Genomic DNA, 14,879 nt, shown 5'->3' with positions numbered 1-14,879 from the left:
CCATCTTATGGTCAAGAATGGAATTTAATGAGCATGGGTGTTGGCGGAGTTGATGGTGACCAGCAATGAGATGGGAATAATTGGAAGAATAGAATGTAGGCCACATAGATGAGATAAATTTGGGGAGACTGTGAGGGTTGAAAGGAGAAAAAGGAAGATACAAGTTCAGGACTAGGGTGGGAGAGAGATGAAAGCTTTTGGTGAATGGGAGGGAAACAGCAAAAACAGCTGATAGTGGCTGGACTGATCTTAATCAATGAGTTTCCTGCATATGTTACAGGAAATTAAGATGAGAAGTGTGATTTTTAAAAAAATGTCGTGTGGGAAGAGAAGTTGTAATGTTCCTTGAATATGGAAATCTTGCTACAGCAGGACAGTACCCGGTAGTGCCTTCTGTGGTTCAGTCAGATCTGACCATAGTGGGCAAAACCAGTTAGGCATTTACATCAGAAAAGGAGGCCACTTGGTCCATCATAGCTGTGCTGATCAACAAAGATCTGACGACACTAATCCTATATCTCTCCAGGCCCTTAGGCCTGGAGGCTAAGACAATGGAAGTGAATATCTAACTGCACCTTAAATTCTACAAGAGCTTCTGACTCAACCAGCATTTCAGGCAGTGAGTTCCAGAATCTCCACCATCCTCTGAGTGAAAAGATTTCTCCTCAAACTCTCCTCTTAGCCTTTTACCTCTTACCCTAAATCTAGGTAAAAACAAGGACTGCAGATGCTGGAAACCAGATTCTAGATTAGAGTGGTGCTGGAAAAGCACAGCAGGTCAGGCAGCATCCGAGGAGCAGGAAAATCAACATTTCGGGCAAAAGCCCTTCATCAAGAATATTCCTGACGAAGAGCTTTTGCCCGAAACGACGATTTTCCTGCTCCTCGGATGCTGCCTGAACTGCTGTGCTTTTCCAGCACCACTCTAATCTAGAACCTTACCCTAAATCTATACCTGCTGGCCATTGGCTTATCTACTATTGAAGAAGATACCTTCTTATTCAACCTACCTATGCCCATCATAATCTTGTGTACCACCATCAGGTCCCCTCTCAATCTTCACTGCCTACAAGAAAACAACCCCAACATACTCAGTTTCCTCCGGTTTCCTCCCACAATCCAAAGGTGCACAGACCTTTCAGACCAGGAAACACCTTGGTAAATCTCCTCTGCAGCATCATTATCTCACATTTCTCTGGGTTGAATTCCATTTGTCACTGTTCTGCTTACCTGGCCAGTTTGTTGCTATCCTCCTGCAGTTTATGGCTGTCCACCACAATACTTACCACTCATGAATTTTCATGTCATTCACAAACGTTTTGAACATGCTCTCTGTTATTAAGTTTAAATCATTACTCTGCACCACAATTAGCATGAGCGTCAGTATCAAGTCCTGCAGAACTCCACTGAGAACAGATTTCCAATCACAGTGACACAGGTGACCCGGATTTGATTCCAGTCTCAGGCAATTGTCTGTGTGGAGTTTGCACATTTTCCCTGTGTTTGCGTGGGTTTCTTCCAGGTGCTCCGGTTTCTTCCTACAATCCAGAGATATGCAAGTTAGGTGGATTGGCCATGCTAAATTGTCCATTGTATCCAGAAATGTGCAAGCTTGGTAGATTAGCTATGGGAAATACCAGGTTACATGGCTAGGGGGAGGCAGAGGGGGTAGTGGGATGAGTCTGGGTGAGATGTTCTTTGGAGAGTTGGTGTGGACTCCATGGACTAAGTGGCCTGCTTCCAAATTGTGTGGATTCTAGAAACATCCCTTGATTGCCACCCTCTGATTCCTTTCTGTCAGCCAAGTTTGGATCTAACCTACCACTTTGCCTTGGCTCACATGAGCTTTTACTTTCTTAATCAGTCTGCCATGGTGTACCTTATCAAAAGCCTTGCTAAAGTTAATGTAGATCACATTAAATGTAGATCGCATTACCCTCATCGACACTTCTGGTTAGCTCCTCAAATCATGTGATCAAATTTAGCAACGACAACATTCCCTTCGCAAATCTTTCTTGACCATCCCTGATTAATTAGGAGAAAGTGAGGACTGCGGATGCTGGAGATCAGAGCTGAAAAATGTGTTGTTGGAAAAGCGCAGCAGGTCAAGCAGCATCCAAGGAGCAGGAGAATTGACATTTCGGGCATAAGCCCTTCTTCAGGAATGAGGAGAGTGTGCCAAGCAGGTTAAGGTAAAAGGTAGGGAGGAGGGACTTGGGGGAGGGGCATTGGGAATGCGATAGTTGGAAGGAGGTTAAGGTGAGGGTGATAGGCTGGAGAGGGGGTGGGGGGGAGAGGTCGGGAAGAAGATTGCAGGTCAAGAAGGCGGTGCTGAGTCCGAGGATTGGAACCACAAGGGATGAATGCAGATTTCTCCAGCTTCCTCATTTCCCCTCCCCCCACCTTTCCTCAGTCCCAACCCTCGGACTCAGCACCACCTTCTTGACCTGCAATCTTCCTCCCAACCTTTCCGCCCCCACCCCCACTCCGGCCTATCACCCTCACCTTAACCTCCTTCCACCTATCGCATTCCCAACGCTCCTCCCCCAAGTCCCTCCTCCCTACCTTTTATCTTAGCCTGCTTGGCACACCCTCCTCATTCTTGAAGAAGGGCTTATGCCTGAAACGTCGATTCTCCTACTCCTTTGATGCTGCGTGACCTGCTGCACTTTTTCAGCAACACATTTTTCATCCCTGACTAATCTATGGGCGGCACGGTGGCACAGTGGTTAGCACTGCTGCCTCACAGCGCCAGAGACCCGGGTTCAATTTCCGCCTCAGGCAACTCTCTGTGTGGAGTTTGCACATTCTCCCCGTGTCTGCGTGGGTTTGCTCCGGGTGCTCCGGTTTCCTCCCACAATCCAAAAATGTGCAGGTTAGGTGAATCGACCATGCTAAATTGTCCGTAGTGTTAGGTGAAGGGGTAAATGTGGGTGGTATACGCTTCGACGGGTCGGTGTGGACTTGTTGGGCCGAAGGGCCTATTTCCACACTGTAAGTAATCTAATCTATGTCTCTCCGGGTGCAAATATATTCTGCCCTCCAGACCTCTGCCTGATTATGTCCCACCACTAAGGTCAGACTCGAGAGTGTACTGCTGGAAAAGCACTGCAGGTCAGGCAGCAACCGAGGAACAGGAAAATTGACATTTCGGGCAAAAGCCCTTCATCAGGAAAGGTCTGACTGACAGGCCTGTAATTCTCTGCTTTGTGCGAAGATGGATGTAAAATATTCATTGAGAACTTGTGCCCAAGTATTCCGAGTCCATGGACAATTGACTCTATGGTTCCTAAGGGGATCTACTCTTACTTTTTATATATCTGTTTAAAAAATAAAACCTTTAGGTTTTCCTTTAACCTATATACCAATGCTTTCTCATCCAATGGCTTTGCTTTCCTTGTTTACTTTTTAATTAGCCTCTGCATTTTTTTATACTTCTCTAAGGACTCTGGTGTTTTGAACCCTCAGTATCTGTCATAAGCTTCTCTTTTGTTTTGTGTAATCCTCACCTTTATGTTCTTGCACATCACGAATATCTGGTCTTGGTGCCGCCCTTTGGGTTGAATCGTACATTCTTTTGGCCAAGTGCCAGTGGCTTTGAGATTTTTGGAGTGTTTCTCACTGTGACATCAAACAAGATTACAGCCTGGTCAAAAAGATGCAGCGAGGTGCTCCCACTTCATCCGTCTTCTCACATGACTGCAACAAATCTTGCCACAGCCCACATCGTCCAGCCCCCTGCAAGAATCATGCTTTGTCTTTACAGGAACATTTTTATCCCAAGTAAAAGTAACGTGCCTTGGATACTAGAAATCTGAAGGGTGTCATGGTGGAGGAAGCTGCAAACGGATTCATGGTGAAGGTAGCAAGGTAGTGGCCGCATTGGTGGCTCAAGATTGCAGTAGGCCCAGAGCAAGGATATCTAGAGATGTCGGCCAAGCGGCGGCTGCAGCTTTGGCTGCACGGTCAGCCCAGAGCAGGGACTCTTACAATGTCAATAAGGTGACAGCAGCGAAGCTGGGGACTCCTGAGCCATCGCCTGTCCCGGAACAGGGATTCCTTGCGGCACGGAGACCAGAACAACTTACGAAAATCCCGGAGACCTTAAGGAAACCTGGAGCCGTGTTTGATAAGAGGGACCGTAAAGTTGAAGGTTATTTCTTATTGTTCTGCCTTTATGTTTTTCTGTCAATTAAACAGAAAATGAAGCTCTATTTAAATCACTTATTTTTGTTCATTTTGTAATGGCTCCGGATTGTGTTGACAAAACACTTTTTATTGCACTTTCCCAGATATATGTGACAATAAAATCATGAATTATTTCATTCAAGATCAGCAGGTCTGGCAGCAATGTATGGAGAGAGAAAAACAGAGTTAATGTTCCGTGTGTGGTTTGACCTTTCTTCATCCCAAAGAAGAAGAACACTTTATGTTTCTGTGCCCTGTAACCCTGTTATTTCGTCCCTGAATTCATGCCAGTGTTCCAATACAGATTCCTCTGTGAGTCGCTGCTCCCAGGTCACATGGGCTAAATCATATTTTATTTAGTAAAGTGAGCCTGGCTCCAGTTCAGAGCGTTTATTCCTTGCTCATCTTTATCCTTTTCTATAACTATTCTAAATCTAACTGAATTATCCATGGCAAACCCTGAGCTCTGTGCATCTTGAACTGAAAGCTACAGAGTACTGCTGGATTAATGACCAGACTATGGTGGAGTAATGGTTTTAATGACAGCAAAAGTATCAGTGATTGAGATAGGGGTCTGACATTTGCAGAAATGTTGTAGTGAATGCAGTGCAAAACTTCAGCAGCTTTCTCCAGGCAGATCCAGAAGGAATTAGGGTTGGGGAGTGAAAGCAGAATATGAGTGACAGCAATGCAAGGAAACAGTCAGATTGGCCGCATCTGTGATTGATGCTGTGGAAGCAGAGAGTTCACTTGAGATTAGAGGGGATGGACTTGATTGCGGATAGTGGAGCATGAGCCACAGCATAAGGAAGAATACGAAGATCAATATACTCTTTAACAAAAACAAGCCTCACTGTCTACAACCTAATCGATCCAATTGAAGTGCTGGTGCAGTGAAACTCATGTCACAGCTTTCTCAATCCTTATCTTTGCAAAAATATCAACTGTTGCTTTGATCAGACTTCCTGCAGCCTTTTAATGGTGTTCTACAGTGCAAAAAGAGTGGGAGAATATGGTCCCTGCCCCACGTCAATATTTTTGAGATGATGAGTTTGTTACTCAATCAAAAAACAGAGGCGTAAAGACCAGTTTTCCCTTGGTTTCCTCTTTGCCTTATCTGGCTCGCACATGGTACAGCCTTAAAGCATGTTGGCAACCCATTAGCAATGTGAGGTTGAAATTTGAATCCCAAACAACTTGTTTCCAGTTACTGATCAGTTTAGCTGAAATGGCTGGAAGGTTGGTTTGTGAAGCAATACACTACCAACAGCAATGGTTCAATTCCTGCACCTACTGAGGTTACCATAAGGACTCTCCTTCTGAACCTCTCTCCTCACCTGAGGTATGGTGGCCCTTAGGTTAAATCAACACCAGTCACCTCTGTCTGTTGAAAGAGCACCCCTATGGTCTGGTAAGACTATGGAAACACAATACCAAGATGCTTCCATTAAAATATGAAAGCCTTGTGAAATATATATCAACTGCATAACAGGTGTGAGTTAACTTTGCCCACAAGGTGGCAACTGGTTGGCTGACAATTACATTTCCTGGGCATTTACTCATCTGATTGGACTGTCCTCAATAGTTTACACTTCAGGTGGCAATAGCGCCTGGTCAAACCTAGTCTGCTCCTTTTAAACACATTGCTCGAATGCCATCAGGTCCTGACTGCATCGTTCAGTCCAAATCATGAGTGGGAAATGGTGGCCAGTTTGGTAGCAGGACAAGCTAGCGTACAAGTGTATGGATTGAGGAAGGAGGGTCCCAGCTAAAGGAATCTTGAAATTTGTTTCCCTGAACACAAGGGGACTGTATGTGATGAAGACCTTCTACCTATGGGCTTGCTTGTGCAGTTTATACCCATATATGGCTGGGCAGTATGTTGGTCACCTGTTTAATGGTCTTTGCACTCTCTGTTCCACCTTTGGGAAATCCATTTAGGGGGTCTGGGCACCAGCCCAACAACAGGAAGAATCCTGGAAGCTCTGAGTGTCACAAGAACTGTGCTAGCTATCTGTCCAGCAGGGATGCCTGCAAAATAATAACGCGTTTGTTCCCATTCCAGAATTTCATTGATGCAGTCCATCTGAAACTTTGAAAACTGTTGTCAGATATTGATTGTTTTTACTGATTTCATATCGTGCTTTGGTCCTGAATTTAAAAGCGAGCAACTGCAATAAACTCATTCAAAAACGAAATTTAGCTATGAGCAGTGGGGCCAACACTTATGCAGATTGGACACAGATTGTTCCACTGTTAAGTTGCTATACTTTTCACCCATCTCACTCTTGGACACAACACATAGAAAGGCACCAGCATGTTGTGGTCCAGATTAACAGAAAGCTATGGAGAATGAATTGCACAAAAATCGAAAGATAACCCTGATGAGCATTCTGATCCTGTAACAAGTCATCAACTGGCATTACTGAGCCATGGGTAATAAATAATTTTAGTGGATTATTTTCTCATGACATGGGAACTGCTGGATTACATCAAACCCGCTAGGGGGCACAGTCAATATGTCCTCCACTATTCTGGCCCCTTTCACATCAACTTTCCAGACAGCAGCAGAAAATGTTGTCAATTGTATATCTCCAGCAAAATCTTCTCAGATTGAGTATTTTCAAATATATTTGGCATTTCAATGCACTTTTCACATTTTTCAATATAAAATAATGATTATAGCAACCTGGGACAGCAGGAACTCTTCAAAAAGTAGCCTTTCTGTTTTTGCTTATCACTGTACAATGTAGAACAATATTGGATGCCTCCATTGCTCGTACAATAAACCTTGAGAATAGTGACCTCAGTCAAAAGGATATAAATATCCAGGACCAACACCCATTTCATATTTAAGAGCTTTTAGTTCACAAAAGATGTTGTCAATTGGAGTTATATATTAGTTAATTGTGAAACCAAAGTCCACGCTGGCAGACACAACAGGGTTAAATGAATGAAGGAGCTACAGGAGATCAGGTAATAGTGATGAAGTGATTGAAAGCTTGAAGCTCAGAGCTTGAAGGCTGTGAAAGAGGTGAAAGACTTTGAAATCCGTGAGAATGATAACTCTTGGTTTCAGCGTAGTGAGGGTGAACGGTCTAGAAAGTGGCTGAGAGGAGACCTGACAAAATTATGAGAGGCATTGATAAGATGGATGATCAAAGGCTTTTTCCCAGGGTTGAAGTTTCAATTACAAGGGGGCACAGGTTCAAGGTGAGAGAGGGGAAGTTTAAGGGAAATATGCGAGGGAGGTTTTTCATGCAGAGAGTAGTTGGAGCCTGGAATGCATTGCCAGAAGAGGTGGTGGGAAAAGGCTACATTTAAGAGGCATCTGGATGACATGAATAGGGAGGGAATAGAGGGAAATAGGCCAAAAAAGGGCAGAAAGTTTGTTTTTTTCGTTTAATTAGAGCATGAGGATCGGCACAGGGTTGGAGGGCCGAAGGGCCTGTTCCTGTGCTATACGTCCCTTTTATTCTTTTGAAACTGAGAGGGGGCAGTGATGAACATTGTGAGATAGAATGAGAGAAGGCCAGAGAACTGTCTCAGAACAATACACCGTGAAGATTATTAAAATATCGTAGAATCACTACAGTGTGGAATCAGGCCTTTTGGTCCATTGAGTCCACACCAATCCTCCAAAGAGCATTCTACCCAGACCCACCCCCACTACCTTACCTCTGTAATCCTGTATTTACCATGGCCAATCCATCTAAACTGCACATCCTTGGACTGTGAGAGGAAACCCAGAGCGACCCCATGCAGATACAGGTAGAATGTGCAAACTCCACACAGGCAGTCACCCGAGCGTGGAATTGAATGTGGGTCCCTGACGCTGTGAGGCAGTAGTGCTAACTTATGTCACCCTATATCCTCATTGCCTCATGCTGGAGGTACTGAATAGTCAACGATATCACTCCAGTTATTCCACAGAACGCTATCTATTAAAATGTAAACTCACTTGATGTCATCATGAAGAAAATAATGTTGCCCCCTCATTCGGTATTGAATGAAATTTGACACAGCAGGGAGAATAGTGAGGAAAATAATAAGTTTTGGTATTGGTTTAAAGTGGGTGTAATTGAATGGGCAATTGTATGAAATTTCCTCTCCATCTGTTCAAGGCTATGTCACTTTACGTTTGCACAGCTCAGTGGTATCACACCTATTTCTGACTGAACAACTTTCAGATTGGAGCTATACCCATAATCTCGACTGATGCCTCAGTGTGACGCTGAGCGTGAGATTCATTGTTCAAGAAGCTATCTTTTGAATATCCTGGCAAAATCTTATCCCTCAACCAGCATCAACAAAACAGATGATATAGTGGTTTGCCTCTGTTATATGAGGGAACATGCTGTACACAGTGGACTCTTGCATTTGCCTGCAAAACAGTTGTGGCTACAACATAACAGCCCTTCTTCAAAGTGGTGTGAGTCATCCTGAGGCCAGGAAGGCCATTAGATAAATGCAAGCTTCTGTTTCTGTACCAAAGTTGTTGATTAGAATCACATTGTCCACAATCATTAAACAAATACTATAATCCTTTCCTAATCAGAAGTCATGAGTGAAAATAGTGCTGGGTGGTAGTGAATCAACAATCTCTGCTCAGTTTCCTTCTCCATAAATAGCCTGTTGATTTGCTTTCATCAATTTTGTGCCAGTTATAGAGATCACTGTTACTCCCAATATTTTTCTGTAAATTATACATTCCCCAATAATACATTTCTGCTTACCTACATAGATTCAACTGTAAGCACTGCTCTGATCCATACATTTGCAGCCACTCCTACCTGCAAGGACAAACTACAATGAACTACAGTCTGGATAATCTGCACCGGTCTAGTCTCCGTACTCCGCCGAAGCTTCTACCCAGGAGTCAAGGTTACAATCGACTGCTCAGTGCCAACAATCAGGTAAGAGCAGGTATGAATTTGTGCAATAAAGCAGCTAATAGACCTTTTGTTATTTCTTCAAATGGGTCAAACACTGCCTATGCCATCCTAATATGCTCCTACAATGGGAACTAACCTACAGGAACAATAAGATTTTCTTTAACCCATCCAAAATGACACATTGCCTCTAGCGACTGAATGTCTTCTCTGAGAGCAGTGTTCATCCTGGAAGCCAAAAACTGCATGAATTTTTTTTCATTCAGCAACATCTGTAAACTGTCAATAAACTAATTAAATTCCTAGATTGGCTGCTGTCTCCAAGTCACTGAAGGTAAGTTTGAGTGCTACACCAAACTGACACTGAGGGTGTGCTGTACTTACTGTTGTGTTGACCCCCTTGTGAGGTATTAGAATGAGATTCCATCTGACCATTCAGGTGAAATTCCAAAGGTAATATGTGAAGAAAATTAGAATATCTTGCCAATTATGTAACAACTCCTGATTGTTTCAAGGAAAGGTCCTTATTCATCTCAGTAATGTTTTTGAGACATTCCAGAACAAAAAAAAATGACTGCTGCCTTTCCTTCCAGTTTTTCATTGTGTGAACTGCTTTGGGGCAGTTCAACATGTGATAAAGGGTTAAACACAAAAATGGTAAGTTTTCATTTTCTTTTGTGTACAATGATCATGCAAATATAATCTCTCCAGAGTAATTCAATATTAGTAGTTTTTGCTGTGTCGAATTGCAAATCTTTCAGAATATCCCAGTGTTTTTGAAATTATTCAAATAAATACATAAATGGTATTGAAAGTATGTTTTCAGGATGTAATAAACAAGCTTTTCATAGAAAAAAAGTGATGGAAATCATTTTAAGGGCACAATTTATGTATATTAAATCAGACTTGGTAGTTGCTTCACCTCCTAGCAATACTTACAATGCATGAATTTAATCACCAGTAAATTATGGGTGTTTTAGACACATTACAATCAACAGAACTTTTAAAATGACAATAATGGCATTCAGTCACCTAGTACCTCCTAAACTGAAACAACCAAACAAATCAGCTTTGACCCAAAGGCTCTTGTAGGCATGGGAGGAAGTCAAGTGGAAGATCAACACAGCCCAACTATGCTCCAAAGGATTTGTCAAAGAAGGTGCTCAATTTAACCTCCAAGGTAAGCAATTAGAACCACTAAAATGATCTTACGCTGTTATATTTGGCATGTTTCAACGGCTTGATGTCTGTGGGGCAATTAGCTAAAACTAATAGAAATTTCTCGCAGTATTTTTAGTGGCCACGTTTTTGAATGGGTTAACACCAGAACATTAGAATCCCAAATGTACTCCCATCTTGCTGAAAATGGAGCACAAAAGAGATTAATTCACACAGGCGAAACAAGCCAGACCTCTTCCTATTACTTGAGGAAAGCTGCCCTCTAGAAAGCTTCTTCACAAATAGAAGGGACTACTTGAAAGTATTTGTGCTGCTTTTCCATCTTCGGGTAGCAAGATAATATTGTGCTTCATTTTACTTGACTTAATACCTGATACAGTATTGTGTGGCCTTTGATTCTGACTGTAAAATAACTTTTCAAACCTTACACGAGCATGTGCCCTTCGCATGCTACTGTTCTAAGACAGTAAATATCGTGTCGCAAATGAAACTTCCCATTTGCTGTGATCATATCGTTCAGGAGATTATAAACCTGTATAGGTTTGCAGAATTTTGAAGTCCATGATGACAACAAGGGCCCTGTTTGTATAATGATAATCACTGTGATAAGAAATTTAATTTTCAATAGATTGAAAATGCTGTTTGTATTCCACTGCAAAACAAACTCAGTGTGACACAGCAGCTTATCAATTCTAATCTGCTTATGTGTGTTATCTTTATTTCCAGAAATTCCATAAGCCCAAGAGGAAGATGCTGCTATTACATGACTGTTGCTCTCTTTCACATACACACACACTCACAATCCTCAAAATGCTGCACCAGCCAAAATCTGATTCAAAGCTTTCACATGCTTGATGCAATCCACATTCCAAACAATCACCAGTCCAAATACATTAAAACTTTGGAAGAATGTGTAGGTTTGATGAATGAGGAATAAACAGAAGTGATGAGTGAAGAAACTTTGACTGTTGATGCAGATTTTCATCATTGCCTTCTGTCCCTTTATAATTCTGACCTCACCGGGCCACCAAAGAAATTTGACCATGAGCACTGGAAGAAGTTATTTGTTTCAAAATAAAATTAGGTCTAGATTGGAGTGGAAATTCTACCCTCCATTTGTACAACTATCATTGAAAATTATGTTTTGCAAGCTCCATGCAGAGGTGAATTACAGTGATGACATCTTTTAGGGATGTTCCCTCTAATGCTGCCAAGCCCACCTAATGTTTTGAAGCATGTGAAGGTATATTGGAGGGAGTGTCAAAAAAAATTAAAAGACATTGAACACTGTTGTTACCTCCAGACAGGGATTATTGGCTGTATGCTGAGTAGGGACCATCAGAAGAATAGGAACAGGGGAGTCGTTGTGCATTTGCTACCCATCTCTTGCTTCTAGGCAAGAGGTAAATGAAAGTCTTTATATAGACCACTTGAACGACAGGCTGTAGGTTGTATAGCATTTGTACCATTTGTATGGCATTTTTAAGATAGCAAAGCATCCCAAAGTGGTTCACAATGGAATGAAGAAATGAAAGATTGAGGAGGAGTTAGGTAATTTAGAGCAAGTGACTGAGCATGAGCTTGAAGTGGTAGGTACAGAAGACTCGAGCAGAAGTACGGAGAAAGCTGGAGGGGCTGAAGGAGAAAAGTGCAGCGTGCAGACCCTGGTGGAATGTGTAATGTGGAGGACAATGGAGTATGAACAAAAATAGAATGCACACAGGTCCTCACAATATTTATCCAGAATTGGTTTTGCTTATTCTTGCTAATGGAGGCTTATTTGGGTCATATCAGAGAAATAAATGATGCACTGGTGCATGAGGCACAAATGGACAGGACAGAAATATATCACATCAGAAAATTACACATAAGCACTTGCATTGGTAAGAACTGAATGTCATAAAAACTGGACACCAGTCACTTTTCGGTAGAAGATAAATATTTCTTGTCTTGTACCAAACAACCACAGCCAGGTAATTCCAGTTATAGGATATTCATGCAGTTCTTTTCCCCTTGACCTGGAAGGGGCCATGCTACTGAGTTGCAATACCCATCCCAGTACTCTTTGGCATGGCATTGTAGGGGGTACATTTATCAAGCCCCTTCCCAAAAATCAGCTGGCATGAGGCAGAATTGCTGAGTGTGTAGGAGCCTCTTTCGATTTTTAATATTGTACACCATCCCACTAGAAATGTATGATCAATTCGCTCCAGTTCATACTACACACAGCTTACAATGAACTATACAAAGGAACCATTGTTTTTGGAAGGTGGTGGTTCACTTACTTCATTAATGCATGTCCATATCCTCTCTTGTGGGACTAAGGTTTATGGAAGTGACGTCACTCATCTTTGGGACCAATGAACCACCCACTACATAAACCAATCCTGCATTATGTCTTCACATGAGAACTGTTTTCTTCATTTACCTCAGGATGTATGTACTGTGAGTGATATAGGGGAAATAATTATTCACTTCCATCATTTCTTGCTAGCCAGTGGTTACACATCTGAATATTCAGTGAACAGTTCCTGTTTGCTGCTACCACAATGGTGTGATTACAGGTGAATAAATGATTTCAGTGTAGAAGTAGGACTTTCAGCTCATTATTTTACTACTAGCTCTTTTGCTCAAACAATCCAAAACAAGTCTTGTAATCCTGTTTTTTTCCCCTCAACAAAGATGCTAGAGTTAGTGTAGTCAATACAGACTGTGCTTTGAGAATGCTTCGAACATAAGAAAGTGATCTTCAGCTGGCTATATATGTGCCTGTAGTATCTACTGTATTGTCATCTGTGGCAGAAACGAGCAATAATTATCTCAATTAAAGTTGATGAATGCATTCTTGGTGAACCCAGTGATATTTCCTGGGAGAACCTCAAAAATATCCAGGATAACAAGGATCTGGTTTCACTTACCACGAGCATCCCATCTGTAATTTGCTTCTTCGTGCAGGTCAGGTTTTTAAGTTAAGGATTTCCTTTCTTGGTCAGAGTATTGAGTACAGGAGTTGGGAGGTCATGTTGCGGCTGTACAGGACATTGGTTAGGCCGCTGTTGGAATATTGCGTGCAGTTCTAGTCTCCTTCCTATCGGAAAGATGTTGTGAAACTTGAAAGGATTCAGAAAAGATTAACCAAGGATATTGCCGGGGTTGGAGGATTTGAGCTATAGGGAGAAGTTGAATAGGCTAGGGCTGTTTTCCCTGAAGCGCCTGGGTCTGACGGGTGACTTTATAGAGTCTTATAAAATCATGAGGGGCATGGATAGGATAAATAGATAATGTCTTTTCCCCAGGGTGGGGGAGTCCAGAATTAGAGGGCATAGGTTTCGGGTGAGAGGGGAAAGATATAAAAGAGACCTAAGGTGCAACTATTTCACGCAGAGGGTGGTACGTGTATGGAATGAGCTGTCAGAGGAAGTGGTGGAGGCTGGTACAAATGCAACATTTAAGAGGCATTTAGATGGGTATATGAATAGGAAGGGTTTGGAGGGATATGGGCCGGGTGCTGGCAGGTGGGACTAGATTGGGTTGGGATATCTGGTCAGCATGGACAAGTGGATCGAAGAGTCTGTTTCCATGCTGTACATCTCCATGACTCTATGGTTAACGTGATAATCTTTTGATTGGGAACTCCAGACAATGAATCTTGGCTGAAACTCATTTGGTTTTCTTCAAAAATGCCTCTGAATTTTAGGTCCCTTGAAAGATCACAATACATTCATCATGCTGTTTATATTTCAGTCATCAACTGACCAAATCACCTGTGATTACTCTGGAACTGTGGCTTATTTGTGGACTAAATGACTGTAACACAAGCTTTTTAATTTGGATTTTGTTCTCTTTATTACTTCATGGGATATAGCCATTACTACTAGACCCTGACCCACCCCTATTACTCTTGAACTGAGTGGCTTCCTAAACCCTTTCAGTGAGTAGTTATGAATCCACCACATTATGGATGAGGAATTACATGTGGACCAGACCAATGAAAGGCTGAAGACTTGCTTCCCCAAGGGGCAGGCAGGAAACCAGATGGGTTTTTCCAACAATTGATGATAGTTTCGCGGTCACTATTACTGCAATTGGCTTTTAATTTCAGAGTTTCATCAACCACTTGATTTATATAAATTGTTTAAATATAAATCCCACCAGCTGCCACAATGGGATTGAACCCATGTACCCAAAGCATTAATCAGGGCCTCTGTATTACCAGGCTACCATCCCCTCTTCTCCTTGTGCATCTGAGTTAAGAATTACAAAATGTTACAATACTACAGAAACTTCACAATTATCTCCCCATTTCCTGAATTCTCAAACAACTAATATTGTAATTCATTGTACAAACTGGAGCACAAACAATGCTGGAAATCATGACGACTCAGCAATAGTCCACCTATCTTTTATTCTGTGAGTCGTTCATGGTGTGTGAGTGTCCCTGGTAAGGCCAGCAATTGTTGCTCATTCAACTTTCCTTGTTGGCACCTTCTTGAACCATTGTGGTCTGTCTATCTGGATGAATGGATTATCATTATTAAGGGATACTGTGTCTGAGATGATTGCCCCTACAAAATGATATTTCATTTCTCCACATCCTGAGTAATTGGCTTCTGTGCTGTG

General features: G+C 42.2%; 1 protein-coding gene across 5 annotated transcripts in view; it reads left to right on the top strand.

Moving 5' to 3' along the window:
* The window catches only part of LOC140453638 (disks large-associated protein 2-like), a 723,320-nt gene that overhangs the window by 640,818 nt on the left and 67,623 nt on the right, over positions 1–14,879 (top strand). For all 5 annotated transcript variants that reach the window (XM_072548503.1, XM_072548501.1, XM_072548502.1 and 2 more), the window contains one exon: positions 8,933–9,104. In XM_072548503.1, coding sequence (XP_072404604.1) covers positions 8,933–9,104 — 172 coding nt within the window. The remainder of the gene's footprint in view (positions 1–8,932; positions 9,105–14,879) is intronic.

This window comes from Chiloscyllium punctatum, chromosome 27 (genome assembly GCF_047496795.1).
Source record: "Chiloscyllium punctatum isolate Juve2018m chromosome 27, sChiPun1.3, whole genome shotgun sequence".
NCBI lineage: Eukaryota > Metazoa > Chordata > Chondrichthyes > Orectolobiformes > Hemiscylliidae > Chiloscyllium > Chiloscyllium punctatum.
Note: the sequence above shows the minus strand (reverse complement) of the source record. Positions and strands in the feature narration are given on the sequence as shown.